General features: G+C 52.7%; 1 protein-coding gene across 2 annotated transcripts in view; it reads left to right on the forward strand.

The window, feature by feature from the left end:
* Positions 1-27,130, forward strand: part of USH1C (USH1 protein network component harmonin) — a 48,665-nt gene that overhangs the window by 14,240 nt on the left and 7,295 nt on the right. The window contains exons 5-22 of one of the 2 annotated variants that reach the window (XM_086338365.1): positions 2,909-3,017; positions 3,145-3,169; positions 3,363-3,420; positions 3,716-3,810; positions 5,245-5,329; positions 6,271-6,330; positions 6,492-6,548; positions 6,846-6,988; positions 8,034-8,099; positions 8,698-8,822; positions 11,844-11,917; positions 16,867-17,019; positions 18,049-18,165; positions 18,724-19,206; positions 22,399-22,518; positions 23,661-23,711; positions 26,435-26,476; positions 26,940-26,993. In XM_086338365.1, the coding sequence (XP_086194491.1) occupies positions 2,909-3,017; positions 3,145-3,169; positions 3,363-3,420; positions 3,716-3,810; positions 5,245-5,329; positions 6,271-6,330; positions 6,492-6,548; positions 6,846-6,988; positions 8,034-8,099; positions 8,698-8,822; positions 11,844-11,917; positions 16,867-17,019; positions 18,049-18,165; positions 18,724-19,206; positions 22,399-22,518; positions 23,661-23,711; positions 26,435-26,476; positions 26,940-26,993 (1,917 nt within the window). The remainder of the gene's footprint in view (positions 1-2,908; positions 3,018-3,144; positions 3,170-3,362; positions 3,421-3,715; positions 3,811-5,244; positions 5,330-6,270; positions 6,331-6,491; positions 6,549-6,845; positions 6,989-8,033; positions 8,100-8,697; positions 8,823-11,843; positions 11,918-16,866; positions 17,020-18,048; positions 18,166-18,723; positions 19,207-22,398; positions 22,519-23,660; positions 23,712-26,434; positions 26,477-26,939; positions 26,994-27,130) is intronic. The other variant, XM_086338364.1, reaches the window with a different exon arrangement.

Genomic DNA, 27,130 nt, shown 5'->3' on the forward strand with positions numbered 1-27,130 from the left:
GATTTGAACCTGGGTCTCCTTATTGCCAAGCCCAGGGATTTCTCTTCAGCACCCCAGGGTCCCTCCCTTGGGGTCTCCACACCTCAGTGTCCAAGCAGAGACGGGAAGATCTTCAGGTCTCGCTCCTGCCAGAGCCCAGAGCTGTGTTTTTGTATGTCCAGCTAAAAGAGGCCCTCCCACACCCTCCCCAGAGCTTCCAGCATGTTTGTTATCAGCATCCCAATCTGGGGCTTCAGGGGGCCCGAAGGCTGGTATAAGACGCTGTGGACTGGGAGGTAGAAACCGGGCGCAGACAGACATCGCTTTGTTCTAAATCCCTGTCTCACGGCTGGCCGGTAGCGGCTGAAATTTCAGCCCCCTCATTATCGCTCTCCTGTGCCGCACATTTTCCAGCCCAGAAACGCAGCCAGAGGAAAAACATAATGAGCTCCTCTCTTGGCGTCATCTGAGCCCTTTCTTTTCTCCCAGGGTGAGCTCTCCTCCTAGGACAAGCCATTTCTCAACGATGCTTCCGTGCCTGGGGACTTCGGGGCATTTTAATGAATCTTAGAGTTTTCCCTCCCTGCCTGTTTCTCAGGCTTATAAATTATCGACCCTTTCTCAGGTTGGTGGGCTCATCTCTCCTTTGTGCCACTCTCCCTCAGATCGTCATTTCACCGTGGCCCTCGCACAAAGGGCCTTTTGCAGGGCTTCATGCAGGGGCGGGAAGGAGAGGAAAGCTGATCCTGCAAATTGAGTTGGGGATTGTGTGGGAATCATCCTGCTGGGGTCCCACAAGTTCCCTTTAGGAACAAGACAGGGAGCTTCACTCAGAGGAGCTTGGGGGAAAAGGTCTGCATCCACTCACCTGTTTGGGGTTCATGTTTCTGGAGAGCTCCCATGCCTCAGGGTGGCTGGGGGAAGATTCCAGAAGGCAGGGGAGGGGCATGTTCAGACAAGCCTGGCCAAACCAGAGGCTCTGCTGATTTGACCTGTGAGTCTGGACTCCACATGGGGTCCTGGACCCTGCCCTGGAGTTCCATCTCCGCTCTAGTCTCCCTACTGGAGGTATTTTAGGTTTTTATCCACATGTATCCTCTCTGAACCTGCATCCTCTGCCCTGCACAGCTTGCTGTATAGTCCAGGGCTGGAGAATGGTTCTGTGTGCCTTGGCTGTCCTAGCTGTAAAATGGACGGAGTAATCCCTGCCTTTCCTATGGTCCTCGGGGGGCTCTGTCAGGTGGCAAAGATCCAGAGAGGACAGGACGCAGGGAACTGCAGCCCAGCTTGGCCAGACGCCCTTCTTTCCTGCTTCCAGACAACCATGAGACAGCGTTTGCTGTCTGTCAGGGAGACCTGACTTCAAATCTCAGCAACACTCTTTACTAGCTGGATGACCTTGAGCAAGTCTCCTCACCCCTCTGAGCCTCAATTCCCTCACCTTATTAGCAGAAACGCAGGTTGTTGTGAAGAATGGGTGCAGGGAGGTCATCCAGCTGTTCTCCTTCCATGAGACATCCCCAGAAACACAGCAAGTTCTTTAGCAAGCCCCTCCCCTGCCCAATGTCACTTTTTTGAGCTGCTTGCCACTCCTCGCAGGCCCCTGAGAAGACTAGGGTCTGTGTCCAGGTTGGAAGTGTTTGAGTGACAATAGAAAGAAGGTGACTCTGGGGCAGGGATGTTGTAGAGGGTAGGAGTTGGTCTAGAGGACCCCTGAGAGGCTATATGCCTGCCCAGTCCTCGACCCTCCACAGAGTCAAGCTGCGTCCCCCACATGCACCGACAAACCTCCAAAAGGTCAGCAAATGTGGTGTGAGTTAAGCCTCCAGCTGACCCGTTCTGGTCTCAGACTGGGGAGGGCCTCCACCAACCAGTCCCTGTTCTGCAGCTCAGGACCGTGACCCTGCACAAACCATCACCTCCTGGGCCTCCGTTTCAACTGATGTCCGGGCATCCTTCCAGCCTGTGGTTGTTAAATGAGGAACTTCAGGACTGGCCTCCAGAGCCAAGGTGCTCGGGGAGCCCACAGCCGTGTCCAGCAGGGAACCGACTGATGTCACCAGGGATCCGTATCCAGGGCTGGCCCTGCAGGTCCCTCAGCCCCCATCTTTCCCAGTTAATGAGACTAAAGTCCTGAGAAGAGGGATCTGAGCAGAGAACTTACAGTTGAAGCCCAGCTAATGGTAACAGCAACTATTTATTGGTTATTTACAGTGTGCTGGGCACTAGCTGGCTTTACACACTCTCTTAATTCTCATGGCAGCCACAGTATTTCCCCATTTTACAGATGAGGGAAACTGAGGTTCAAAAAGCTCAATGAGACTTGCCTAAGGTCACACAGCTAATAAAAATAAAAGCAGGGGGTTGAACCCAGGACATCTGATGCTAGAGCCTTGTGTTCATTCAGTGTTCACTGCTTTCTTCCAGAAGAGGAATTCAGAGGTCAGGGCCAGGGCAGAGTTAAAATGTTCATTGAGTTTCCATCAAATGGAACAGAAGAGATTGTGTGTGTCAGTGATGTGAACTTGAGTCAGGAGTCATGGAAGTTCTTACCCCAACTCAATTGTGGTGTTGTGATGCAAGCCTGCTCCTTGGGGTTGGGGGGATAAAGGCCAGGGAAGAAGCTCTTGAATCTGGGTGAAAGGTCGCCCTTTGCATGGATTCCAGAACCTGATGGTGCCCCCTGGATGGAAGTGACACGGGGTGAGGGTGCCAAGTTCTGACTTTTACCCCCAGTTCTGCTTCCTGCTCTCTGTGCTGCTCACCTCCAGCTTGGTTCCCCCATCTGTCAAATGGGCAGAAAGACTGCTGGGAAGTGCTGCCTGCCCTGGGGGTCCTCCAGCTGATGGAGGGTGTGTGGCTGGTGACAAGGCACTGGCCGTGAGCCTGCCCAGCCACCCAATGCATGTTCTCTCTGTCTGTGGCCAAGGTAGGGGATGAGATCGTCCGGATCAATGGGTATTCCATCTCCTCCTGCACCCATGAGGAGGTCATCAACCTCATCCGCACCAAGAAGACTGTGTCCATCAAAGTGAGACGTGAGTGAGGCCAGGACAAAGGGCTGCTGACGGTGGGGTGGGGTCTGGCAGCTGGTGGTACCCAGCTGCAATGGGAGGAAGGAAGGGCAGAGAAGCCATCATAACCCACCTCCCCTTTCTCCCACAGACATCGGCTTGATCCCTGTGAAGAGGTGAGCAGGACCCTCCTCCACAGGCAGGCTCTCCCCTGTGCACTCAGGGTCCTGGGGTCCGCCTGGGGTCTGGCCAGCTCTGCCCCTGGGCCAGTGACAGTGGAGGCTTCAGAGAAGGCAGACTTGGATTCCAGGTCTGGTGCCGTAACCCTCTCTCCCTAATGACCCCTCTTCTACATTCCCATCCTATCAGCTCTCCCGATGAGCCCCTCAAATGGCAGTATGTGGACCAGTTTGTGTCGGAATCTGGGGTAAGGTCAGGACCACCGCGGTGGGTCTGGATGGGGTGGTCTTCCAGAAAGGGCAGCCCGCCTGAAGGAGGGCTTGCTCTAGGGAGGTGCTCTCAGGGGGCTTCACACAGGCTGCCAGCGCATCCAGAATGGCCCTGTGGGCGTTGGCCCAGCCGGTGCAGACACACACCCCGAGGGCCAGAACGGCAGTCAGGCTCGCATGGGTGCAGCAGTGCTCACCCTGGAGGCCTTGTGAGCACAGGAGGCCACTTGCACAGTGTGGACACCTGGTGACCTCAGCCTCTCCCTCCCCCAGGGCGGGCGGAGCAGCCTGGGCTCCCCCGGCAGCCAGGAAAACAAGGAGAAGAAGGTCTTCATCAGCCTGGTGGGCTCCCGGGGCCTTGGCTGCAGGTGGGTGGCAGGCGCACCCTGGGGCTCACTCATGGCCAGCTGGTCTCCCTCACCGCTCCCCTTTCTCACTGCTGCTGCTGAGATTTTTGTCACTAGTAATGACACTTCTTAGTGCTTGATTTCCCCTCTGAGCTTCACCACAGTCCTGTAGGGCCAAAGGGACAGCTCAATCAGCCTCATTTACAGAGGAGGAAACTGAGGCCCGAAGGCAGAGCCATGTTCCTTTGGTGGGCCCTCAAGTCACGCAAAAGGAGCCTGTCCAGTTGGCCACCTCTGACACAGTTCTCTTGTCACTTATTACTTTGTGACTTCCTTAAGAGGCAGCCAGAGAATTGCCAACAGGCAGAGGGGCTCACGGGACGGTCTTGTTAAGCACACAAGTGCAACAGTTAGAGATCTAGGTTCTGGGCCCTGCTCTGCCACCTATGAGCTCTAGAACCCTGGACTAATGACTCAAGCACTCCAAGCCTCAGCTTTCTCTACAAATCAGAGGTCATAGTCCTCACCTCACAAGGCTGTTGTGAGAAAGAATGCGATGACAGAGTGCCTGGCAGGTAGTAAGCATTTTGTAAATATTAGCTATTATTATTTAAGGTATCCTTTATTTTTCCTTTTTTTGGCCATGCCCCACTGCTTGTGGGATCCTAGTTCCCTGACCTCAGGCCCTTGGTAGTGAAAGTGCAGAGTCCTAACCACTGGACTTCCAGGGAATTCCCTAAGTGATTCTTCTTATTTCCTTTCTGTCACATTTATTTAATACTTTTCTGCTAAGCATAAGTGATAAAAAAAAAGTCCCTCCTTTCTAAGAAATTATAGCTTAATATAGAAGCCAACCACATAAATAGTTACAGTACTGAGGGGCTCTCATGCAAGCATGGCAAACAGATTGTCTACTCTGTGCTATCTCTAATCAGTTAGTGGTAGCTGCCACCCTGGAGTACTCTTTTGAAAAGAACTTTAAGGCTGTATCTAGGCTCAGGTAGAAAAGAGTGTTTGATTAGTGATGTCTGCCACAGACCTGGGAGGGGAGGATAACAGTACACACGCCATCCTAGCTGTAGGTGTTTTAGGCGCACTGGGAAGGGAGGAACCAGCTTAGTCTTGAGAGATAATAAGGAGTTTGGTTAAAACCATGAGGAGAAGACAGCATTTGAGTTTTAAAGAAAGCTTTGGCAAATGCTAGAAAAAGAGAAGAAACAGCCTCTGCATGTGTTGGATGAGAGGTTGGGTGCGGGGAGTTAGAAGTAGCTTCCTGTGGTTGTTGCCCCAGGGGAATTAATCTGGACAGGTAGCCAGAGGCTGAGGAGGTAGATGGCAGAGGACTTGGGTGCTGAGCTCACAGGTGGCCTGGACACACAGGCAGATGGGGCAGGACATTGAATGAGCAAGCACTTTGGAGCCAAGGCTCACCTACCCCTCCCATCTCGCCCACAGCATTTCCAGCGGCCCCATCCAGAAACCCGGCATCTTCATCAGCCATGTGAAGCCTGGCTCCCTGTCTGCTGAGGTGGGGTTGGAGGTGAGTGACCCTGGGCCTGCTCCAGGGGGGCCCCGTGAGGTGCTGGATCACACTGTGATCTCCTAGGGATGGAGCACGTGCTTTCCCCCACAGGCCTCTCTCAGCACGCACTGGCTGACGATTCCCGTTAATCCGTCGAATGGAAGGCTTCACAGAGGGGCTGACATTTGACCGTTTCTACAGCCCTTCTCCAGTTCTGGGATCCTTTGGTCCTGAGCTTGGGAATGTAGTAACAATAATCTGAATTGACATTCATCGAGTGATTACTGGATTGGACATTGTTCTAAGCCCTTTAAAATGTATGAGAACTCTGAGAATTAGGTACTATCATTAGCCTCATTTTGCAGATGAGGAAACCGAGACCCAGATAAGGTATGTAATTTTTTCCAAGATCACGTACTTGGTAAGGCAGGGCTGGGATTCAACCCTCGGTGGTGTGATGCTAAAATAAGAACTTTTAACCTCTACTTTAGACAAGTTACTTCCTTTTTCTGTGCTTCAGTTTCCTATCCCGTAAAATGGGGATAATTGTCTTCCTTCTAGGGTCATTGTATAGATTAAATTAACTAACACATATACTTCAAATGTGTCTGATACATAGGGAGGGATCAATTAATATTAGCTATTATACTAATTATTATTATTCCACACAGAATCTGCTGTATGAGAATCTTAAAGGCTCCTATGTCTACAAACTGAGATTTTTAAGCAAATGCGTAAATTCAACCAAAGGAATGAACCTCTATTGGTGTAATATTTGAGAGAGATACAGAATGGAGGGGCCCTGGGAGGACCCCGTTGGAACACTGCTCATTGGAAAGAGCTGAGGCACAGCTACTCCAAGAGCCAATGTCTGATACTGGCCTCCAGGGGGAGCCCTTCCAACAGAAAAGGTGTCCAGATAGTCTAAGTATGCTGATGCCTCTCCGTTTCTCCCCAAGACAGGGGACCAGATTGTTGAAGTCAATGGCATCGACTTCTCCAACTTGGACCATAAGGAGGTAACATGTGGGGTTTTCACCTGCCGGCCATGAGTCTCTCTGCCCTCCTCTTTCCACCCTCCTCTCCCTTGCCGCAGAGTCTGAACCCTTCTGTGCTCCCCAGAGGCCTTGATTGCTCTGGTCTGTCAGGCCTCTGCTGACTGTCTGTCTGTCCCCTGTAGGCCGTGAACGTGCTGAAGAGTAGCCGCAGCCTGACCATCTCCATCGTAGCTGGAGCTGTAAGTCCAGAACGAGCTGGTGGGGGCCCCACGACCCCTACCTGCAGCCCAGCTGCTCAGACCCCTGGTCTCCACCACACTCTCCTGGCCCAGGGTCTCCATCCCTGAAGCTCTGATAGTTGATGGAAAGACCCCTGCCTAGCCAGAAATTAGGGTCACAGAGAGCAGAAGCCACATGCCTGACATGGGGGGCCATGGTGATGAGAAGACAACCCACACCTTGGCCCCCCAAAGCTCTGGCTCTGTACTTCTGGGCTCCCCGGGGACTGAGCAAGGGGCCTGTTTTCTCTCCACAAGGGCCGGGAGCTGTTCATGACAGACCGGGAGCGGCTGGCGGAGGTCCGGCAGCGCGAGCTGCAGCGGCAGGAGCTCCTGATGCAGAAGCGGCTGGCGATGGAATCCAACAAGATCCTCCAGGAGCAGCAGGAGATGGAGAGGCAGTGAGTGTGGCCAGCCAGGGAGCCCCCACCCGGCCCTCCCAGGCCCCGTACCATCCCACCTGCTTTGCTTCCTGTCGGCTGCGTCCTGGGCTGACTTCATTCTCTCCCCCTGAGGCCTGTCCTCACACCAGATGGGTTCAGTGATGCTCAGCGCGAGTATCCCCTGCCTCCAGACCACTGGGCTCCCCTCTCTTTAACAAGGAAACCCCCTGATTTCCAAGACTCAGGAATATGGAAAATGAGGCTGCTACTAGCAATAGCTAACATTTGTCAACTACCAACCATACGGCTGGCGTTGCATGAGGGCCTTGTTTATGTTCCTTAACTGAATTCCCATAATAACTGCGAAAGATACATGGTTATTAACCCATTTTACAGGTGAGGACACTGAGACTCAGGTTACACCACTCGTGTACCAAGTCAGATACGGCCAAGCTGTGGAATTCACACCCCGGCACTTTGGCCATCCCATCCGTGGTGATTAAGAACTGTCCCCCACCAACCCCAGAGTGGCTGGGATGATGACTGAGAATAAATGGAGCTAGCAATTCATAACTCAAAAACCATTGTCAAAATTCCAATCTAGCTGCATTCTACAAGCATAGTAAGAATTTGGGAAAGGAAGGTGGACAGGATCTTTCCATCTTTCCCATCACAGAATTAGCCTGGAGAACCACCCTGGCCTTGGTTAGCAGCCCCAGCATTGCTTCTGGGGTCTGGGGCCCTCCTCTGGGAGGACCTCACTCAGTCACTTCCTCTTGGTATTTAGAGGTGGCTGCATGGCATGTGGCCTGCCCTGAATGGCCTCTAGTCCCCTGCAGAGGAGCATCTCTGCTCATCAGTGCCAAGCAAAACCACACAGACTTTTTTGGGACCCAGACTTCTTTGGACCCACTTCCTCAGCATCCAAATTTGGTGCAGGCATCCTTGGAAAGGAGCCTGGAAGAAATATTTAAAGCTTTTTCTCAAATCAGAGATTAGCTGCAAGGAAGAGTTAACTTCTCTTACGTCGACTCCAGCATGTCAACCTGCATTTGTGTTTCAGAAGGAAAAAGGAAATTGCCCAGAAGGCAGCAGAGGAGAATGAGAGATACCGGAAGGAGATGGAACAGTGAGTACCTTAGCCCCATATGTCTGCACACACACATCTGTGTGTGGACGTGGGTGTGCTCACAGGAGTGTGGCCCCAGAGGCCACTTCCAGGCCCAGTTTACCTGGCCCTGGATGGAAGAGCCTGGCAGGCTGCAGTCCATGGGGTCGCGAAGAGTCAGACACGACTGAGCAACTTCACTTTTACTTTTCACTTTCATGCATTGGAGAAGGAAATGACAACCCACTCCAGTGTTCTTGCCTGGAGAATCCCAGGGACGGGGGAGCCTGGTGGGCTGCCATCTATGGGGTCGCACAGAGTCCGACATGATTGAAGCGACTTAGCAGCAGCAGCTTGCCCCCTGGTGGATCGTCCTTTATTTGCAGCCATTCCATAATCCTAGTAATGGGTCTTCCTAGGTTGGGGTGACTGGAACATGGTTTTGTTTGCCAGGGTGGCCTTCCCACCTGATTTAGAACACAAATGCCAGGGACTTGGTTCCTTCACCACAACTGGAACCACATGGCTACTCCCCAGGGTGGTTGGGGTTCTCCAATAGGCAGAAGGCCGGCCTGTGAAGGTTGTGACTCCAGTCACAGGCATGGGAATCTTATTTCAGGATCGTGGAGGAGGAAGAGAAGTTCAGGAAGCAGTGGGAAGAAGACTGGGGCTCAAAGGAACAGCTGCGTTCACCTAAAACCATCACCGCCGAGGTGCACCCAATACCCCTTCGCAAGCCAAAGTGTATGTATCATGTGCTGGCGGGGACAGGGCTTCCTCCAGGGACCTGGGGGTGTCTCGACAAAAGTACAAGTCTCCCTACACCTACCACCACCTGCCCAGGCCAATCAGCCATGGCTGTCTTCACGGAGGGGCAGCCATGTGTAGGGGCTGTCTGCCAGGGTGTTGGGATGGGTGGAGTCTGCCTGCCCACCTTGTCCTGGGGCCTGCTGCCAGGCTCTGCCCCATGATACAGACTCCAGCATGTGCCCCTGGACCTCTGAAGAGGGACTAGAGAATGGTGGCAAAAGCAAGAACTGCTCAGGGATGATCATCTTCGTATGTCGGGTGTCACGCCCTCTTTTTGCCGGGTTCTAAACTGGGGCTGTGTTGAAACAGCAGTAAGAAAGAGGGGAAGGGATTCACGTGAGACGATTCTGTGATCCACGGCCGATGGGCAGCCGTGGGAGGAGCTTCCTGGAAACACCCCTACCTCCTGCACCCCTGTGCGTGGACCGCAGTCACTGCCCTCCGCGGGTGGAGTTGGGGAGAGAACTGTGCGACCCTCCGAAGCACCAGGCTTCAGCCATCCTGGGGCGTCAGCAACCTCTACCCTTCCCATCTGTCCTCATCTGTCTTATGATCCCATGTCCACTTTAAGGCCAGGCCCCCACCAACTGCTCGCCTGTCCACCTGCTGTCCACCTCAGCTCCCAGGATGTCATGTCTCTTCAAGGGGCAGAGGAGGGGGTTCAGTCTCAGTGCTTCTCCCATGCGCTAGTGGTGGGGAGTCAGGAGCAAAGCAGTGTGGGGACCGTGGCAGTCACAGGTCCAGGATTCCTGGTTGGGCCTTTACTCTGACTTTCCAGCTGTTTTGATTTGTACCTGACATGGGGCAGAATCTATTCCAGCTGACTGTGCTCAGCTGACCTGGGATCCTTCAGGTATGGGGTTGAATCTGCATTTGAGAACCAAGGTTCCCCCACTTCCGCTGTGCAACGGCCATATGGGATCCTATGATGGGGTCCAGACAGCTATGGCCCCAACTGTGGATCATACTGAGCCCTGGAGGGACATAAAATTGCCAGCACAGGCCACTTGGGTCAACAAGAGGTGCAGGGCATCTGGATAGTTCCATGTCACCCTCCCTGGAGCAGGGCAAACAGCCCCCAGCACATTCCTTGCTGGCACCAGGGCAGTGTCATTTCGGGTCCTCTCCCAAGGACAAAGCACTCTGTCATCAGCCACCCCATGACATTTTGGTGTTAGTTGAGCTAAATTCTCAGTGAAAAATCAGTGTTTTAGACAGGGAGCTAATTTGTTCTTAGGAGTGAAATAGGAGCTTCCAAAGGAGAGGAATCAATTTTAATTGCTTCTTATGAAAGTAATCCTAGTCAATTTAGTACCTTCCTAGAAACTGGATCTGGGCTTCAGAGCAAACACACCCTTTCAGAAACTGTAGAAAATAAAAACCCTTTCTCTAGCTATTTATTCAGTGCTTTTAACCCAAATCAATCTTCTTGAATAAAAGGAGCAGGAACTTTCCCTTTGCTCGAAACATAAGTGTTTTCTCAGGGGACCCCGGGAAGCACGTGACTGATGACCAGGGCCTGCCAGCCGAGCTGAAGTGGCTACACCTCCCTCCACCTCTGTTTGCATCGGCAGTTTAATTCTGCTTTGGAGATTGGTCAGGAAATACATTAAGGCGTCTGAGCCAGCCCAATTCCTGCCACTTGCCTATTGCTGGGAGGCTGGAATGCTCTCTTCTTGAGCTGATAGAACTAGGCTGCAGCCTGTCCCTCCCTGACCACTCTTCAATTTGGGGGACCAGTCAGCTGACAGGTTATTTATCTGATTCAAGTGTCTGCCTATGTGGACCCTGCATTTCTGAACAGAAAGGAAAGAGTGAGGAACATCTCTTGCCTGGAAAATAAAGCAGTTCATCCTAATGATCCACCCTGATCTTCTCCCTACTCCCTGTCCCAGGGATCTGGCTGCCTACCCATGACTGACCCAGCAGAACCCCAACATGACATGGAGTCCTCAAAGCCAGGACATGCCATCACAGAGGCCCCAAAATAGCTTTCCTTAGCAAAAGCAACAGGGAGCAGAGGGGTATTTAAGGATCCCAGAGCTGGAAGGCTCGAGAGATAAAGAAGTTTAAATAAGAGCTTTCTAGCCATCTCTCCTCATCAAGGACCCCATCTGGTAGCCCCCACCCCATTAGACCCCATGGTTTAGAAGCTGAGTTTTGTTTCCTACCAATCTATTAAGTCATCCTTTTGTGTTCATTGTTTCTTTAAGTAATCCCTCTCATTAGCAAGAAAGCAAGTGTTTCACTGTGGAGTAAATATAAACTGAGCCAAAAGCAAAGGAACTTATTAATACTTATAACCTTTTCCTTTGTTAATGGGCAAGTTCTTCTCATTAATATTTTAAAATATTAATAAGCAGCTCATAACAGACTCAAATATTCCAGGGCCCCAGGGAGGCCAGAGTCCGGGTTAGAAACCACTGGAACAGATGGTTTGGTGTTCTCCACATTAGGTCGAAATCCATGTCTTCCTAACTACTTTTACTCCTTGGTATCTCCTCACCTTAAGATCCCAACTTCCATCTGCTGCCCATCCGCACAGTTCTGACATCCCCTGGGGACCCAGAGCTCCCAGGGTGATCAGAAGCAGCAGGGAGGATCTGTTCTCCCATTGCAGGCCCCTGGTAAATACTCAGGTGTTCCTGACATCAGCACCACCCCTCCCGTGTCAACCAAATACCTTGCAAAATCGTTCTCATGCTGCCGTCAGATCAGATTAGCCCAATATACAGGTAGAGAAATGAGAGCTTCTAAGGCTGAAAGCGCTGCATGCACCATCCCACAGCAAGAAACCTTTCCTCTGGATTCCTGAGCCATGTTCCTGCCCCTGACCTCCCAGGTCTCCTGTGGAATAAGCTGGTCACAGGCCCCTGGGCTCCCCCAACCACCTCTGGCCCCTTGGTCTTCCAAGTCCCTCTTGGTTCACCAGCTTCCTCCCCTTTTCCTGGGTAGATGATCTGGGCGTGGACCCTGAGTTTGACCCAGCAGATGACTTGGACGGAGGCACGGACAAGCGGGGAGAGCAGGTTTGCGGCCCCTGCTTCGCTTCCTGGCCTTGCTGCTCTGCTTGCCCTGCCTGCTTCTTCCTGCCAAACCTGCACACTCTCAGCTCTGCGGGGCCAGTACGTGGTGGGGACTCCTGGAGTCTGGGAAGCGCCTCCAAGCCCCCGACCTGGTCCAAGCACTGCCCGCAAAACCTTGAGGAAAAGACCTGTGCCCGGACTGAAATGTCAGCTGGAACCACTGAATCAAATATTTAATGCCCCACAGGCCCAGGTTCCTCCTCTGGTGGCCTGGCCTCTCCCCTAGGGCTCTCTAGACCTCCCCAACATCCAGCAACTAAGAGGGAAGTGCTGGCTCCAGCAGGGGGACTTTCTAGATCCTGTTCCAAAATTCAGGCTGGTCAAGGGTGGGTCATTAAGCCATCACCACTGGCCAGGGAGCTTTAGCCTTGCGATATTAGCCCATCCTTCATGCTGCTGTTGGGGAAGGCAGGAGCTGCGGATCTGGCCTGGGTAGGGATATGCTTTTCTGGGGGCAGTTCTTCTGCCAACTGCTGCCTGAGCATCTTTCCCAGGGCTGACCCCCTCCCCCCACCCTGCAGGGTCTCCTCTTTCGACGTTAAAACCTGAGGACATGGACCACACTGTGAGGCAGACAGTTCTGTCCTGTCTGACTGTCGTTCTAGGCAGAGACCCAGGCTCCCTTTTGTTTTGGGTTGTTTCTTGGATGGAGGGACCCTACACCGGTTAGGAGAGGCCTCACTCAATGGGGCTTTGTGTTTGCAGACTGTGGCTATGATGGGGAAAAGCTCATCCTTCTACAAGGGGCTTTATCTTGACTTTCTGGCACTGACTTCTGAAGCCAGTGTCCAGGGGGAGGCAGTTGACAGCGGCCCAGGGCCTGGGAATCAGGCCGTTTCTCGGGTTGTCTTGGGCCTGCTTTACAACCTGGGTGAGGCCAGGTAAGTGGAGAGGCAGAGGGTGTGGTTTGGCTGTTGGATTTGCTGGGGCTGCTTTCATCTCCCAAAGCCACACGTTCTTTGGGAACCCAGCTCCCGGCTGCTGCCTATGGATGCCCTGGTTAAGCTGATCTGCCTCTCATCACTTTGTTCTCTGTGTTCTTATAGCCTTTGGCTGGTTTTATCGTTACGATGGCAAATTCCCAACCATCCGGAAGGTAGGCCAGGACAGAGTGCTGTTGGCAGCTGAGTTTGCTGTGGGTTTTGACCTTTCCCATTGTTTCTTTTCCTGTTGCCTCTCAACAGTGTGACCACCTGTTTACTGGGGGAGCTAACCCCCTCTGTGCCTCTCTGATGCCTGATGTCACAGGACAGGGCGCTGTCACAGGGGCACCGTGGGGGAAGTATTCACAGGTGGAGACCTGCCCAGGTACCATCAGGCTCCGCTGGGTCGGCACCAGGCCCACTGGGCACGGGGCAGGGCAGAGCCATGGCAGGAATCTTCTGCTTTGTTTCTCTGTCAAGTAAGACCAGAGGCTAAGAGCAGAAGCCAAGGTCAGACAGAGTGAAAAATCCAATTGGGTGCATGCAGGACAGGTTATGAAGCTGACTGCACCAGACACAGACTGGCTCCAGGGTGGGGATTTTTCTGCCTCAGGCTGGATTCAAAGCCGCACCAATCCTAGCTCTATCCTAGAAATTTCCCTGCATGTGCCCAGGATAATGCATTTTTCTGGGCTCTGGGGCCTTGAGTTTTCTCTCTAAATCTTATTCCTGTATCTCCAGACCCCATAAAGCTCCCTCTTTTTTTTTTTTTTTCCTAAATCACTTTGGCATTTGATTAGGAAAATGTTGCTGTTAATATTTGTAGATTGGACATTCAGAATGACTTGGTATTTGGAAATCAGGCATCAGCATAAATCTGGGTGAACTAATTTAGGTGTTATCATTAGACTGGCTCTTTCTGGCAGGATGTCAATTCCCCAGAAACCAAAACACTGGCAGCTGGGTGACCTTGATGATATGTAACGTCTCCCTGTCTGGAAAATGGGAATATCTGATGTGCTGGAAACAACCACCCCCTTCCTGTAACATGGTACTGTTAAGATAATAGATGGCAGTATTGCTCTTGACAGGGGTAAATGTCTTTACCTAGGAGCACAGATAATGATCTGTATGGCACTGAATAAGCACAACAGAGCATCTCAGGGGATCCCTTTCTACACTGCCCCTCTCTCAGAAAGGTCTTGGTCTCATGGGCTGTCCTTCTCATCTTACAGGCTGACTCTATGGCTTATGATATTTCACTGGGTTCAGTTTCTAATTCTTCTCTATATGCTACCTCTACTAGACAGGATAACACACACACACACACACACACGCACACATATGCCCCCCACCACACACACAGAGGATTTTACTTAAAAAAATAATAAAAGGAGATGTACAGGCAAATTCTTTTCCAAGCACTAATAACTAGGTAAATCTAAAAGAATTAGTGTCTCCTTCACACACACCTCCCATCAGAAATTGCAGCACTTGAGAATCGCTGTTGGTAAAGAGGAAAGCCTGTTTTCCTCTACTCAGTAGTCTAGTCATTCTAGAAATCGCTTGTGTTTTGGTTTTCATTTCATTTCCAAAAGAGAGAAAAATCATGTGAAGGTAGAGGCAAGAGCACCCCCCCACCTGCCTGTCCTCTCAGTCTGGACCAGAGGGAACATTTGCAGTGAATTTAACTGACCGCTAAAGGACAACAGAATTATGTCCCTCAGGCTGACTCTGAAAATCCACTGACATTTTTTTTCTAGAGTTATATGAGATGCTTTGTCTCCAAGCAGCTTGAACCAAGTCCCTAGGTATTACAAGTGGCCTTCGATGGTCGTGATCAGCAGTGCACAAAATTCCCCTTATTTGAAAAGATAACTATTCAGAGTCTTCCTGGGCCCTCTGGGGCTCAAGGAGCCCAGGCCTGTGGCCTCACAAAGTCTATTCCGGTGCCCGAAGGCTTTGTGGTTCTGACTGAGTCCTTTCCCCAGGACTGCTTTAGTAAATTATGCAGACCAACCCTACTGGTAGGAGCCTGCCCTCTGACAAGAGAGGCAGATTCACAAACAGCTAAGTAACCCATACGGAGAAGGCTACTATGAGATCAGTATGCAACGCTGTGGGGCAGCTTGCCTTTCTGCATCAGTAAGCAGGTGCTCTTTTCTTGGAGATGGGACAGAAACTGCCACATCTCCCTCCCCGCCCTGGAGCCCTAGCTCTAAAATCTTAACACTGGTGTTAAACAGTAGAATGGCCATGCCTATTATGAAGGTCCCTGTGGGAGGTCATGCCCTTAGTCTAGCAAGCTGCCATTGGGCAGAATGGTTCTGACTCCTCTTGGGGAGTTGTCTGAATCAATAATGCGATAGTAAAGAGTCATCTATCAACTGAGCCAAGAGTCTAGTGAACAAGGTAAGAAGGAACCAAGCAGGGCTCTGAAGCAGTGAAAACCATTTTCTCAAGTGGCGCATAGACTGCTCTGAGGGTGGGGCCCCCATCTGCTAGATGGGGGGCCATCTCCAAATCACCTGTGCACAGAGGTGGGGGACAGAATGACTCAGTCACAGGTCTGTAATGATCCAGGCCCCTCAGCTGTGGACAAAGTTGTGTGTCCATTGCTGGGAAACTCCATTTCTCATTCCTGGCCTTGAATGATGGGATGATTCAGGAGTTCTGAGAGCAGGCCCCACCCAGGAAGGCCTGGGAGGGTGGGGGTGAGTTCAGCAAATGTGTGGGTTTCCTCCTTCCCTGTTTCCTGGCCCCTGTCCTCCATGCTGTATGAGGGGCCGACACTCCCTCCTGCCTTGCTCCCCTTGCCCCCAGCTCATCAGGGTGCAGTGGGGAAACTGTGGGACCTGGAAGACTCTAGTCCAAATTCTGGCACCACCACTTCCTAAATGTTTGACACCAGGCAAGGAACTTCACCTTCATCAAGAGAAGGGAGATTGAACCTGGGTCTTCTGCATTGCAGGCAGATTCTCTACCGTCTGAGCCACCAGGGAAGCCCCATGGATGGGATAAGCAATGTAAACCTCTTGGTACATAGGCAGTCCATAAGTCTTAATTCTCTTCCTTCTTTACTCCTTGGCTTCCCTGCAAGCCCATGGGAGAAGCAGCCGGGAAAGCAGAAGTTGTGGTCTAATTCAAACAGGAAAAAGAAGTCCATTTGCCCTCCATTTCCCTCCCCCAATCCTCTGGAACCCTGAGTGCCAGTGAAGAACACTTGGGCCATCCTTCCTACCTACCCCTCCACACCAACTCCCAGCCCTACAGTTTCTACCTAGTCCACCTAGTTCAGAGGAAACAGTGGGTTTGGACTCTGCAGGAGGAAAAGGTCTGCTGTTAAAGCAGCAGGACAAAATTGATGTCCTTGGCTCTGGGCTTCCAGGTCTGAGGCTGCCATCCTTCTCCTCTAGCTCAGGACAGAGGATCTCTGTAAATGAGGCTTAGCCATCTGTCCCAGATTTTCTCTAGAATCTACCAGGATGCCTCTGTGGTATCTGAACATCCAGATAATGGAGAAGGCCTATGCCCAGACACTGGGAAATAAATACAGTGCCTTTTGAAAATACAGCATTTGGAAGCTTATAAAGTGCTTTCATAGATGTTATTTCATTGGCTCTAGATGGCAAACCTGTAGGGCAGGTATTTCTCCCATTTTGGAGGTGAGATAAACCAGGCCCAGAGAGGTTAAGGAGCTTAACCAAGGTCACACAGCTTGTTAGTGAACTAGTAAGCCAGCTCTTCTGACTGGCACAGGAAGTGTGTCTTACTCTGTGATGGGTAGCAGCATCCTGCCTGTTCTAAAGCCGAAGCCCAGTGCCCCAGTGCCGAGTGTGATTGAGCAGACCTAGGAGAGGGACTCATGGGGGGAGGTGCCTGCTGTTGTCTGAATGCCCTGTTTGCTGTGCTGTGCCAATGTCAACACTGCCTTGTAACCCTTGTATAAACAATGCCACATCTGCTCAGAAAGGAAAGGATAAGAAGAAAGCCAAGTATGATAGCCTTCAAGAGTTGAGAAAGAATAAGAAGGAACTGGAGTTTGAGCAGAAGCTTTACAAAGAGAAAGAGGAAATGCTGGAGAAGGAAAAGCAACTGAAGATCAACCGGCTGGCCCAGGAGGTATGACATGTCCTGCTCCCAGGGCAGGGAGCATCCCTGGGACAGTTTGGTTGGTTCCCACCATGCTCTCAGGGAACCAGCTAGAGTAGCTATTCCCAGATGGAGTCTGAGGATCGAGTGAGCCCAGCCCCCTCCCCAGGCTGGAGGGTGAGATCTTCCCACCTCCCCAGCGTGAGACTAGCTTCTGGCTAAGGTGTGTATGTTGGGATCAAGATTCACCTCCTTGCTCAGGAGTTGGCCTCTCTGCCCAGACTGTGGGTCTCAGGTTGGCCTCGATGCACAGGGCTAGAGGTCTGTGTCTGTCCTCAACCCCCACCCCACCAGATTGAGCACAAGGCTAGGCCTCTCCTCCTTGGTAAAGCTGGAGGCCGTAAAGCTGGCCTCCCTGCTCAGGGTTTGGGTCTGAGGCTAACCCTTCTGCCCAGACTGTAGATCTGAAGTTAGCCTTCTACTCACCTGTCATTAGATCTGGGTCAGTTTGAGCTCCCGCCCCACCTCCATCACCAACTCAGGTTATGAGAATGCCAAGCTGATTAGATTACAAAACCAGAGAAATCCTGGAAAATGTGAAGTGCATTAGATTTGACATTAGAACAAATTAGCTACAGAATTAAAGATAACATTGAACTTGTGCTCCTGAGGACAAGGCAGCCTGGAATGAGGGGAAAAAGAAACAAACAGTAAAGCTGGACTCTTGGAATGTGCCTACAAAAGGACCATTTTTGGAGAATCCTAAGAGCCTCAGGGTTTGTGGGAATCCTAAAGACAGCTAATCCCATGCAAGGCATGAGCCCCTTCTCGAATTTTGCCTACACCTGCTGTAAGCTAACACCCCAACACCTCTCTCCCTATTTCCCCTCCACTGGGGCCAGGTGGAATAAACCTGGGGCTTTTTCTAGGTAGTTGACACATTCAGCAGTCCTCTGGGTTTTTTAAGAAGTGCTTTGAACTGTTGACTCGAGTGTGCCGCCCACGTGTGACTCCGTGTACCCTCTGTCTTCTCCATTTTGCGCTGGCCGTGGGTCCCAGGTATCTGAGACAGAGCGGGAAGACCTTGAGGAGTCGGAAAAGATTCAGTATTGGGTGGAAAGGCTCTGTCAGACACGCCTTGAGCAGATTTCCTCTGCTGATAATGAGATTTCAGAGGTAACAGAGCCCTTCCCAGAACCCTTCTGTCTGTGTAGACCCTCCTGCTGCCTTTGGAACCACCCACCCTGGGGACAGCGGGAGGCAGCATGTCCCCATGCTAGAGAGGCAGTCTGGCCACTGACAGGCTTCACCCTCCAGGGCTGCTGACCAGCCCATTCCCTGCTCCCCTCTTGAGGAGGGAGGTGTGTCTGTATTTCTGGGCTTATTTCCAGAGTGACCTCTAAGTCCCAGCCCATCTGAGATGATCAGTGTGGCCTGCTGTCCTGGCATAATTATTAAGAGTGTACTTTTCCCTGTCATGTGCGTTCCAATTTAGATGATGAATTATATGGTTGCCTTTTCATCACTCCCATGCGTTTGGGTACCCCCTACTGGCCACCTGGTATGGGATCAGCTGGGCACCCAGGGGGCAGAGAATTGACTGCCCCTCCCATTTCCAAGGTTCGGGTTTGAGGGTGGTGGGTCTCCAGCAGCAAGAGAAACAGATGAGCATTAGACTCGGTGTATCGTGAAGTGGGGCACTCCTCAGTGACAGAACTTCCTTGCCACCCCCAGATGACCACAGGGCCCCCACCTCCCCCGCCCTCTGTGTCTCCCCTGGCCCCGCCCCTGAGACGCTTCGCAGGCGGGCTGCACCTGCACACCACTGACCTGGATGACATCCCCTTGGACATGTTCTACTATCCCCCCAAGAGTGCCTCTGCCTTGCCTGTGATGCCTCACCCTCCACCCTCCAACCCACCCTCCAAGGTGTCCGCACCCCCTGTCCTGCCCTCATCGGGCCGCCTGAGTGCCTCTTCCTCGCCCTGGGTGCAGCGCACTCCACCCCCCATTCCCATCCCTCCCCCGCCCTCCATTCCCACGCAAGACCTCACTCCCACCCGCCCGCTGCCCTCGGCACTGGAAGAAGCGCTGGGCAACCACCCGTTGCGCACTGGGGAGACAGGCAATCCAGCAGAGGACCGGGAGGCCAAGAACCACGGGGGGAAGCCTGCCAACTCTCCTGTCCCCGATCGGAGCTTCCCACCCACCCAGAAGGTACTGCCTCAGTTCCGCATGCAATGCAGGGAAGCAGGAAGAGTGGGCCAGGCTGCTGTTTCCTACGTCCTGCTCTGCTCCTGTGAGTGCAGACGGGAGGGAACATCACCCCAGCCCCTTTTCCAGGAACTGGCTCCCAGCCTGCAGTTGTGGACTTCCTGCATGTCTATGGCTTCTGCTGATTTTGAAGTGCTGCATGGTATGGTGAATTGCCTGTGATACTTGGGGTGAGCAACAGTGTATCAGTGTTGATTGTTCTCTCTGCTCCTCTTGGCTAGTACTGGCTGGTAACCTTCACTGTAGCACTTGCAAGGCTGTGTTAATGAAGAGCCAGAGCTCTACTTATATGCCAGGTAGTCGTTTCTTGATATTAGCTCAGAAAGCCTTGAATGTGGTGAATGAATCCTCTGTTTAACAGGGGAGCGGTATTAGGCTCTGTAAATGAGGTGATAACACCGTCCACTGAAGTATTAAGATATTACCAAGCCTTTTTCTACGACACTAGCCAACTATATTAGCTTGAAGCCTAATACCCAGAAATTTCTAGCCAACTGCCAGCTAGGAAAAAAAATGGATAGTTCCTAGAAAGTTCCAAATTTGCAGCTAAAAGATTAGGGACCTTTTTCTTGGATGTCAGCAGGCAGAACAGTGATCTTTCTCAAAAAGACATATTCCTCATTAATTGTTCTTATCCACAGTGAAGACACAGAGCTTTGATCTCTGGGAGGGAAAAATGAAATATTTCTCTGCTCCAGTAGCTGTAAGGGAAGACTTCAGTCAGAACTTCAGCAGCTCATGTCGGCTAAGAGTGGGGTTTGAGGGCAGGGTAGTCAGTAGTACCCGATCAGCTGTTTTTATTAACCTTTGCTGCATGGGTTTGGGTTCCTGCATGAAGTGCAGACTAAGCATCTCAGAGCATTCGGGGAGCACTTGGAGGAAAGAATTTGGGAACAAAGTACCAGATGCTGACAAGGCTGCAACTGCCAGCAGGGGCCTCTCAGAGGGACTCCCAGTGGGGCCCTGAGCCCTGAGCCCTGACAGAAGTCTGGCATTTCAAGGATGTCTTGCCCCCAGGCCCAGCCAGAGCAGGTTTGCAGGGGGCTGAATGAGTCTGGCACAGAAGCCCACATCCTTCTTGAGAGGGGCCCCCACCAAGAGGGGCAGCAGTTTTCCCTCAACAAATTCAGCTCAGCAATCAACTGGGCACCTTCCCTGTGCTTCTGTGTCGGGGCCGTGGCGGCAGGGTGCGGGGAGCAGAGCTGAAGACAGCACAGAGACAGTGGGCACTCTTGTGCTCTCCAGGACTTTGCCAGCTAAAGGATTAACAGCTGATCAGGCGGGAATCAGCTATAGCAGCAGCACAGGCTAGGTACTATGGGAGGGATTCATTCTAATGGAAGGTTGACGGCACCTCTTCAGAGCTAAGCCTTGGGGGATAGTGATACATGTAGGATGGGAGAAGGCTACTTCAGGTGCCATGGACATAACAATGACAAGATGGAACTACCCAGGTTTGAATCCTGGCTCAGTCGCTGGCTCTATGACTTTGGGCATGCACTGCTTCATCTGTCTGAGCCTGGGTTTCCTCATCTGTAAAATGGGAATGCTAACTTATTATGAGGATCAAATGAATTAATACATGAACTCATTCTAAGTTAATAATTGGAGCACACAGGAGGTGCTCAATAGACATTGCCTATCATCAGTGACAGATCAGGGTACAAAAAAATTTGGGTAAAGCTGCAAATATGAGGTCAGAGGTAAACTGCAGCCTTTTGAATCAGGGTCAAGATTCAAAACCAGGTCTCACTTTCACAGATTCCTCCAGTCATCATGAAGTTCTCACTGTTAGTTCCTGATCAGAGCAGAGAGAAAAATAAAAGCTCCCCACACACAAGGAGCCTCTGAAAAACTGGACCCTAAATGTCTTAAGTGACATAAAAGCCATGAAGGTTGGGGGTTAGCTGTCTCAGTTAGCTTCATCTCTCTACATCAGCACTTCGGTCTGTGCATCACCAACCCTGCCCATCCTCTTCCTCCCTGCACGCTCGGGCGAGGGTCATCAGTGCTGCAGTGGGACATGTGGACCACCACACGTCTGCACAGTCAGCCCTGCCCCCAGCAGGTCTTGGGTGGTGGAAACAAACACCCGTGTCAGCCCCACAGGCACCTGCCAGGGGAAGGTTTCCAGGGCACTATCTGCCCCCAGCCCCATGCGTCCACTCACCTACTAAGTTCTTCATTTACTCATGTAACTTGTTTAATGACTCCTACTCTATGCCAGATGCTGTGCTGGGCACTGAGAGCCAGCACAAGATGGACAGCCCAGTCCTGAGTCTGGTGGGAGGACAGCCAAGTCAGCAGGAAACTCCCGCACATCATGACAGATGAGGGAAATGCAGGAGGGGTGGGGAGGAAAAGCTCAAGGAATGGTCCCCAAAGGTGGAGACCCCCAAGCCAACACCTGGGCAGGTAAAGCAGGAGGCAAGAGCATGTGCAAAAGCCTCAAGGCAGGAAAGCCGAGCGCTTTGGAGGCTCAATCTAGTCAGTGTGAGGAGGGCAAGGAGTGAGGGATGAGATTGCCAAGGAAGGGAGAGAAGCCCCTGGGGGCTGAGCCAAGACGCTTGGTAGTCAGTGAGGACCCATGAAGCGTTCGGGGCAGGGCTGTGACCCAATTTGTCTTGCCCAAGATGATCAAGCGGGTCAGAGCCAAGCAGACATGTTGCATCAGCTCTCCTGATGCTGTGCTTACTGGTCCGCCCTCCCAGCCCCCGCCTCCAGGGCCTCTGTGCCCACCCACCAGGAGCAGCAGATGCTGCGTGTGCAGTCCGGGGACTGCAGCTGCCTCCTTAGAAAGAGAAGAGGATGGATGGCACCCGTGGCCACTGAGGGGGAGCCTTGAAAGTATCCTCTGAGTGACAGTGCCCGCTGGCGCCCCCACAACAGGCTCCGGCTCAAGTCCCTGATTCCTTGGAACCACCCAAATGTTTCTGTAGCCTCAGGACACACTGTGGCTGAGGGACTTCTTGTCCCTCTGCTGAAGGTCACACACCTAGGACATTCCACAGGGCGAATGGGCCAGGCTGGCTCAGTGCATGGTGTGAATTTGCCTGTGTGTCAAAGTGCCGTGGTTGGCCTGGGCCACCCATCTCATGACCTCACATGGGCTTCTCTTTAAACTAACCCCTGTAGACATTCTGCCCAAGCCCACAGCCTCCACGAGGCCCTGGCGTGTCCACCATCTCCAAGCCTGTCATGGTCCACCAGGAGTCCAACTATGTCTACAGGCCACCTGTGAAATCCGAGGTCCTGGTAAGCCCCTCAGGTGTCCTGCAAGGCTGCTTCAGAGGAGTGGACATGGGCTGTCTCCCCTGGCTGCTGCTGCTGCCTCTAGAGGAAAAGTGAGGGGGGATTCAAACAGAGTTTGTAATAACTCTGCAATAACTCTTTGTAAGGCTAATAACCTTCTCATTAGCCAGGCGGTGAATCCATGTGGGTATAGGTGGCTGTTTCCACAACCAGTGAAATTCCTGTTCCTCACTTGATCAAATGGCCTAGAGCGCCATCTCAAAGTAAGAATAATAACAGCACTGATTATTATCAGCCTCCATGTGTCAGGTTCTGTAAGGCCCCATTTAATCTTCACGATAATCCAGTGAGATGGTTCAACACTTGAGGAAACTGAGGCTTAGAGAGGTTAAGTAGGTTGTCCAAGGCAGAGCCAAGTCTGACTATTTACTCCAGTCTTTCAGACTCCAAAGCCCAAGTTCTTATCTCCATTGCATTTTGCCAAAACCTATAGCAATACCAGTTGCCCTGGCCTGAGCGCCTAAGGCCTGTGGTGGGTCACCCTCAGATGGGGCAGTAAGCAAAGCTGACCCATTTCCCTTCTCCATTTCATGTCTCACTCCTCACTGGGGCTGCGAGTGAGGGGTGTGGTCCTGGGGGGTAGGGGGATGGTCTACTGCCCTCACCCCCGTCACCTATGACTGAGCAAATTGGGACCAGGTGCACCCCCTCCAGGGGTGCCGGCCACTGACAGGCCTCCCGCCCACGGTGAGAAGAGCCGTGCTCGAGTTTATACTCCCCTCTCAAGGAAAGCCTATCCAAATGTCAGGGTGGAGCCACTTTGATAGTTACTTTGAGTTTTAGCTGTCCTCTCAGCTCCCCAAAGAGCGCAAGTTCACTCTCCCATGAAAGCCTGCAGACGCCTCCGCATTGCGTTTTCAGGCTGATGACAAGGGGTGGTGTCTGCTTGCCTGGGACTGGTAGCTGCTGTGTCTGGGGGTGTTGAGGGCCGCCCCTCACCATAAATCAGGCTGCGTCTGTCTGGGGATGGATGTTGGCCAGGCAGCCCCAGGCTGGCAGGCCCAAGGCCTGGCACTAGGGGGCAGATGAGACCAATTGGTAGAGTCCAGCATAGATTTTTTTTTTTTTTTTTCCTCCTCTGGCAGCCACAGGAGATGTTGAAGAGGATGGTGGTTTATCAGACAGCGTTTCGACAAGTAAAAGGATCCCCGTCGTGTGTCTGTGGTCCTTTGCACCTCCTTCTGCACCTCCCACTCTGACCTCTCTTGCGGTGCCTGTCAGCTCCAAGGTGGCCCCAAGCACCATCTGCTGGCGGCCTCAGGCCAAAACTGTGTCCCTCATTCCCTGTGGCTCTGGGCTGGGGGTTCTCATATGAGGTGGGAACCCTGGGGTGGTGAGACCCCATGCCCAAGCTGAGAAAGCCACAGGTCCCTGGGGACTCACCTCTTTTGCTGCGGTTTGTTCATAGAGGAGCAGGAAGAGGGAACGCTCAGAGTGTCACAGAGGCCAAGATGGCTGCTTGCTCCAGCCGTAGAGAGAAAGGGCCGCCTGAGGCATTTCCCTGCCCCTGCCCCTCCTTTCCTTCTCAAGGCAGATCACAGCTTCAACAAACCCCACCTGGTCCCAAACCAGCATCAGGAAGAAAGTGGGGCCCAAGGACCTCTATCTGCAGGGGCCATTCCTGTGCACGGGGCCCGCAGAAGTCCTTGCTGGTCCCTAAGTGGGTTCAGGCAGGCAACCATTTATCCTCCCGCCTCCTGGGGCTTACATCCTCAGAGCCAGCCGTTGGTTTAGCCATCTCATTGCCAATGAAAGAGCCCAAGATGGAGATCTTGCAGCCAACATCCTTGTGTGTGCATGCTCAGTCATGCCCAACTCTTTGCCACTCCATGGACTGTAGTAGCCTGCCAGGCTCTGTCCATGGGATTCTCCAGGCAAGAATATTGGAGTGGGTTGCCATTTCCTCCTCCAGGGGATCTTCCCAACCCAGGGATTGAACCCATGTCTTCTGTGTCTCCTGCATTGACAGGCAAATTCTTTACCACTGAGCCACTCAGGAAGCCCACCAACATGCTCACCAATAGCCTAATATATGACTACAGGCTGAAACAGACTGCAGGCAGGGAAGAAAGGGGACATATCAGCTGTACAGTGGGACAGGGGGGCCTTCTAAGGAGGCTGCCCATAACCCACTGGGCAGTGACAGGTACCCAAGGTGTGCTGTGCCAAGCACTGTTTATAAATATGTGATGTATTTTAACTCTTTTAATCTTTACCAGAACCTAGGAAGTAAGTGCTTATATCATCCCCATTTTGTAGATGCAGAGACATTGGAAATCATGCCCTTGGTGGCACAGCCAGTATCAGACCCCGGATTTGAATTTAACCTAGGAGGTCAGGCTCCACAGTCAGGCTCCTAAATCTTCCACCACCCTCTTGGGCATGAATGTCACCTCTCTGGGTCCCAGTGTCTCCAATCTGTTGGATGAAGGGCTAACTCCCTCTTCAAGGACTGACCGGCACTAGTGGCTTATAGATCTGTCATCTGAATTCATGCAAGGCACAAGTGCTTGCCACCTGGCCTGTGACTGAGAGCAGATCCTCAGAGGAAAGGAGAGAGGGAGACCCATGGCCGGCACAGCTCAGTTTTCCGGAAGAAACAGCCATGGGTAGGCAGAGACCTCCTGGTAGAAGGGAATTGACTCCACGTCCTGCCGTTACCCTTCTTGCCCATGGATTTCTCTGCTGCCCTGACACCCACATGCCAGCCCAGGAATGGCCTCAGAGCTGGGCCAGGCTGGAGACCCCCAGGCTTTTTTGGGGTGAGCCTGAGTGATGAAGGCTCATGAGGAGGCAGGGGAGGCAGATGCCCAGGGACCTGTCTGCTGCTCTCTGGCCTCTGTCTTGTGCCCTGAGCTTGGTTGTTCCGTGCTGGGCATAGAGGGGGCTGTGGCCACCCATGATGCCAACCACAGGCCCCAGGGGACACGGTAGGGCCCAGGTGACTGTGTGCTGGGGGATGGCTCCACTTAACAAAGCTTGTATGGGCATTGGTCACAGGGCTTCTCCTTTGCACCCACCTTGCCAAGGGGACTGACTGAGGCTTGGGGTGCCCAGCCCCTCAGTCTGTGGACCCTGGGCTCCCGCTCTCTGTGTGTGATTCCTGGAAAGACTGTGCTTTCTGACTCTGCTTCCCCTTCTCCCTTCTCATCACTTTGTTTTTACTTCTTGGGGATGTTGTCCCCATAGCCCCCACTAAGCCAGGTCCTCTGAACTGAGGGTCTCCCTCCTCCTCCCTTGGCTAGAGTTCTGGGGGAGCCTTGCATTCTAGATAAGCATGACATGAAGAATGGTACCAGGCACTGGGCAAGCACAGACACCCCCTTTTCCTCTGGGTGCCTGATGTCCCTTCCCCACGCATCATGCTGTAGCTGGTTTCCATAGGAAGACCCCTAAGCTGTATCATCCTTCTTTGGGGGCCAGAGCAGTGGGTGGAGAAAAGCTGGGCTTCACCCCCAGAACCTGGACCTGGCTTCAGGTGGGCTTGGAGGGACTGAGAAAGGGCCTGAAAGACCTAAAGCTGTGGGCAAGGAGACCTTCAGCAAGGCTGCCCAGACCACCTCAACATCAGCAGGTGCCCCTGCCAGCCACAGATGCCCACCCCTCCAGAACAGTGCTGGGCCCAGGGCTGGGGTCCTTCAAATGCTTCCCGAGCTTCCTGCTTCTCCCAGACATAGATGCTCTGGCTGTTGGGGTGACCAGCCTCCTCCCCGCATCCCCCATGCTGGCCACAGCTGCCTCCTTACCCGCTACTCTCTCCCTACCTCCCAGCCATTCCCTGTCTTCCTTCACCCTAAGCTTATTTCCTGCAGTGCCCCTGGAGGAGCCCGAAGCCCTAACACTCTCACTTTGCTTCCAGGATTTCCGGAAATATGAGGAAGGCTTCGACCCCTACTCCATGGTGAGAGATGACGCTCCTGCCCTGGGGAGTAAGCCCAGGAGCAGGGGTGGGGGGTTATGGTCTATTTGGTGGCGATGCTTTTGGGCTCTGAGGGTCCTGGGGATGAGTTATGGGCTGTGAAGAGCCCCAAGGAGGCTCTTGCCTGTGAAGGCTTCTTTCAAACAGCATTCCACTGTGAACTGTGTGTGCGTGTGCTTTATAACAATAGTTACACTTGCTGAGCACTAACTGTGTACCAGGCGCTGTGCTGGTGACACCAGGCATGCTCCTCACAACAATCCCAGGGACAAACCATCTCTGTGTGTGGGTGTCCATGGGGCCCCCAGTTGATGACTGATGGGAATGGGGCAGGCAGGGTCCCCTTGTCCACCCCTTCTCTGGGGCCCAAAGTCCCGCAGGTGCCTGGCTTTCCCTCCCACCCCTGTCCCCACCTGCATCCTTCACCCCTGTCTTCTTCCTCTAGTTCACCCCGGAGCAGATCATGGGGAAGGATGTCCGGCTCCTGCGCATTAAGAAGGTATGGGGCACACGGAGGCTGGGCAAGGACCACGTTTCTCTGTCCCTGCCCCCTCCTGTCTTGGTCCCTTGTTTCTCCTACTCTCAAAGTGACTCCTGGGTGACTTCTCAGATCCCCACTCTCCTCCGCCCCCATGG

Source organism: Bos grunniens, chromosome 15 (genome assembly GCF_055505025.1).
Source record: "Bos grunniens cultivar Pamir isolate PY7600 chromosome 15, Bosgru_T2T1.0, whole genome shotgun sequence".
NCBI classification, from domain to species: Eukaryota; Metazoa; Chordata; class Mammalia; order Artiodactyla; family Bovidae; genus Bos; species Bos grunniens.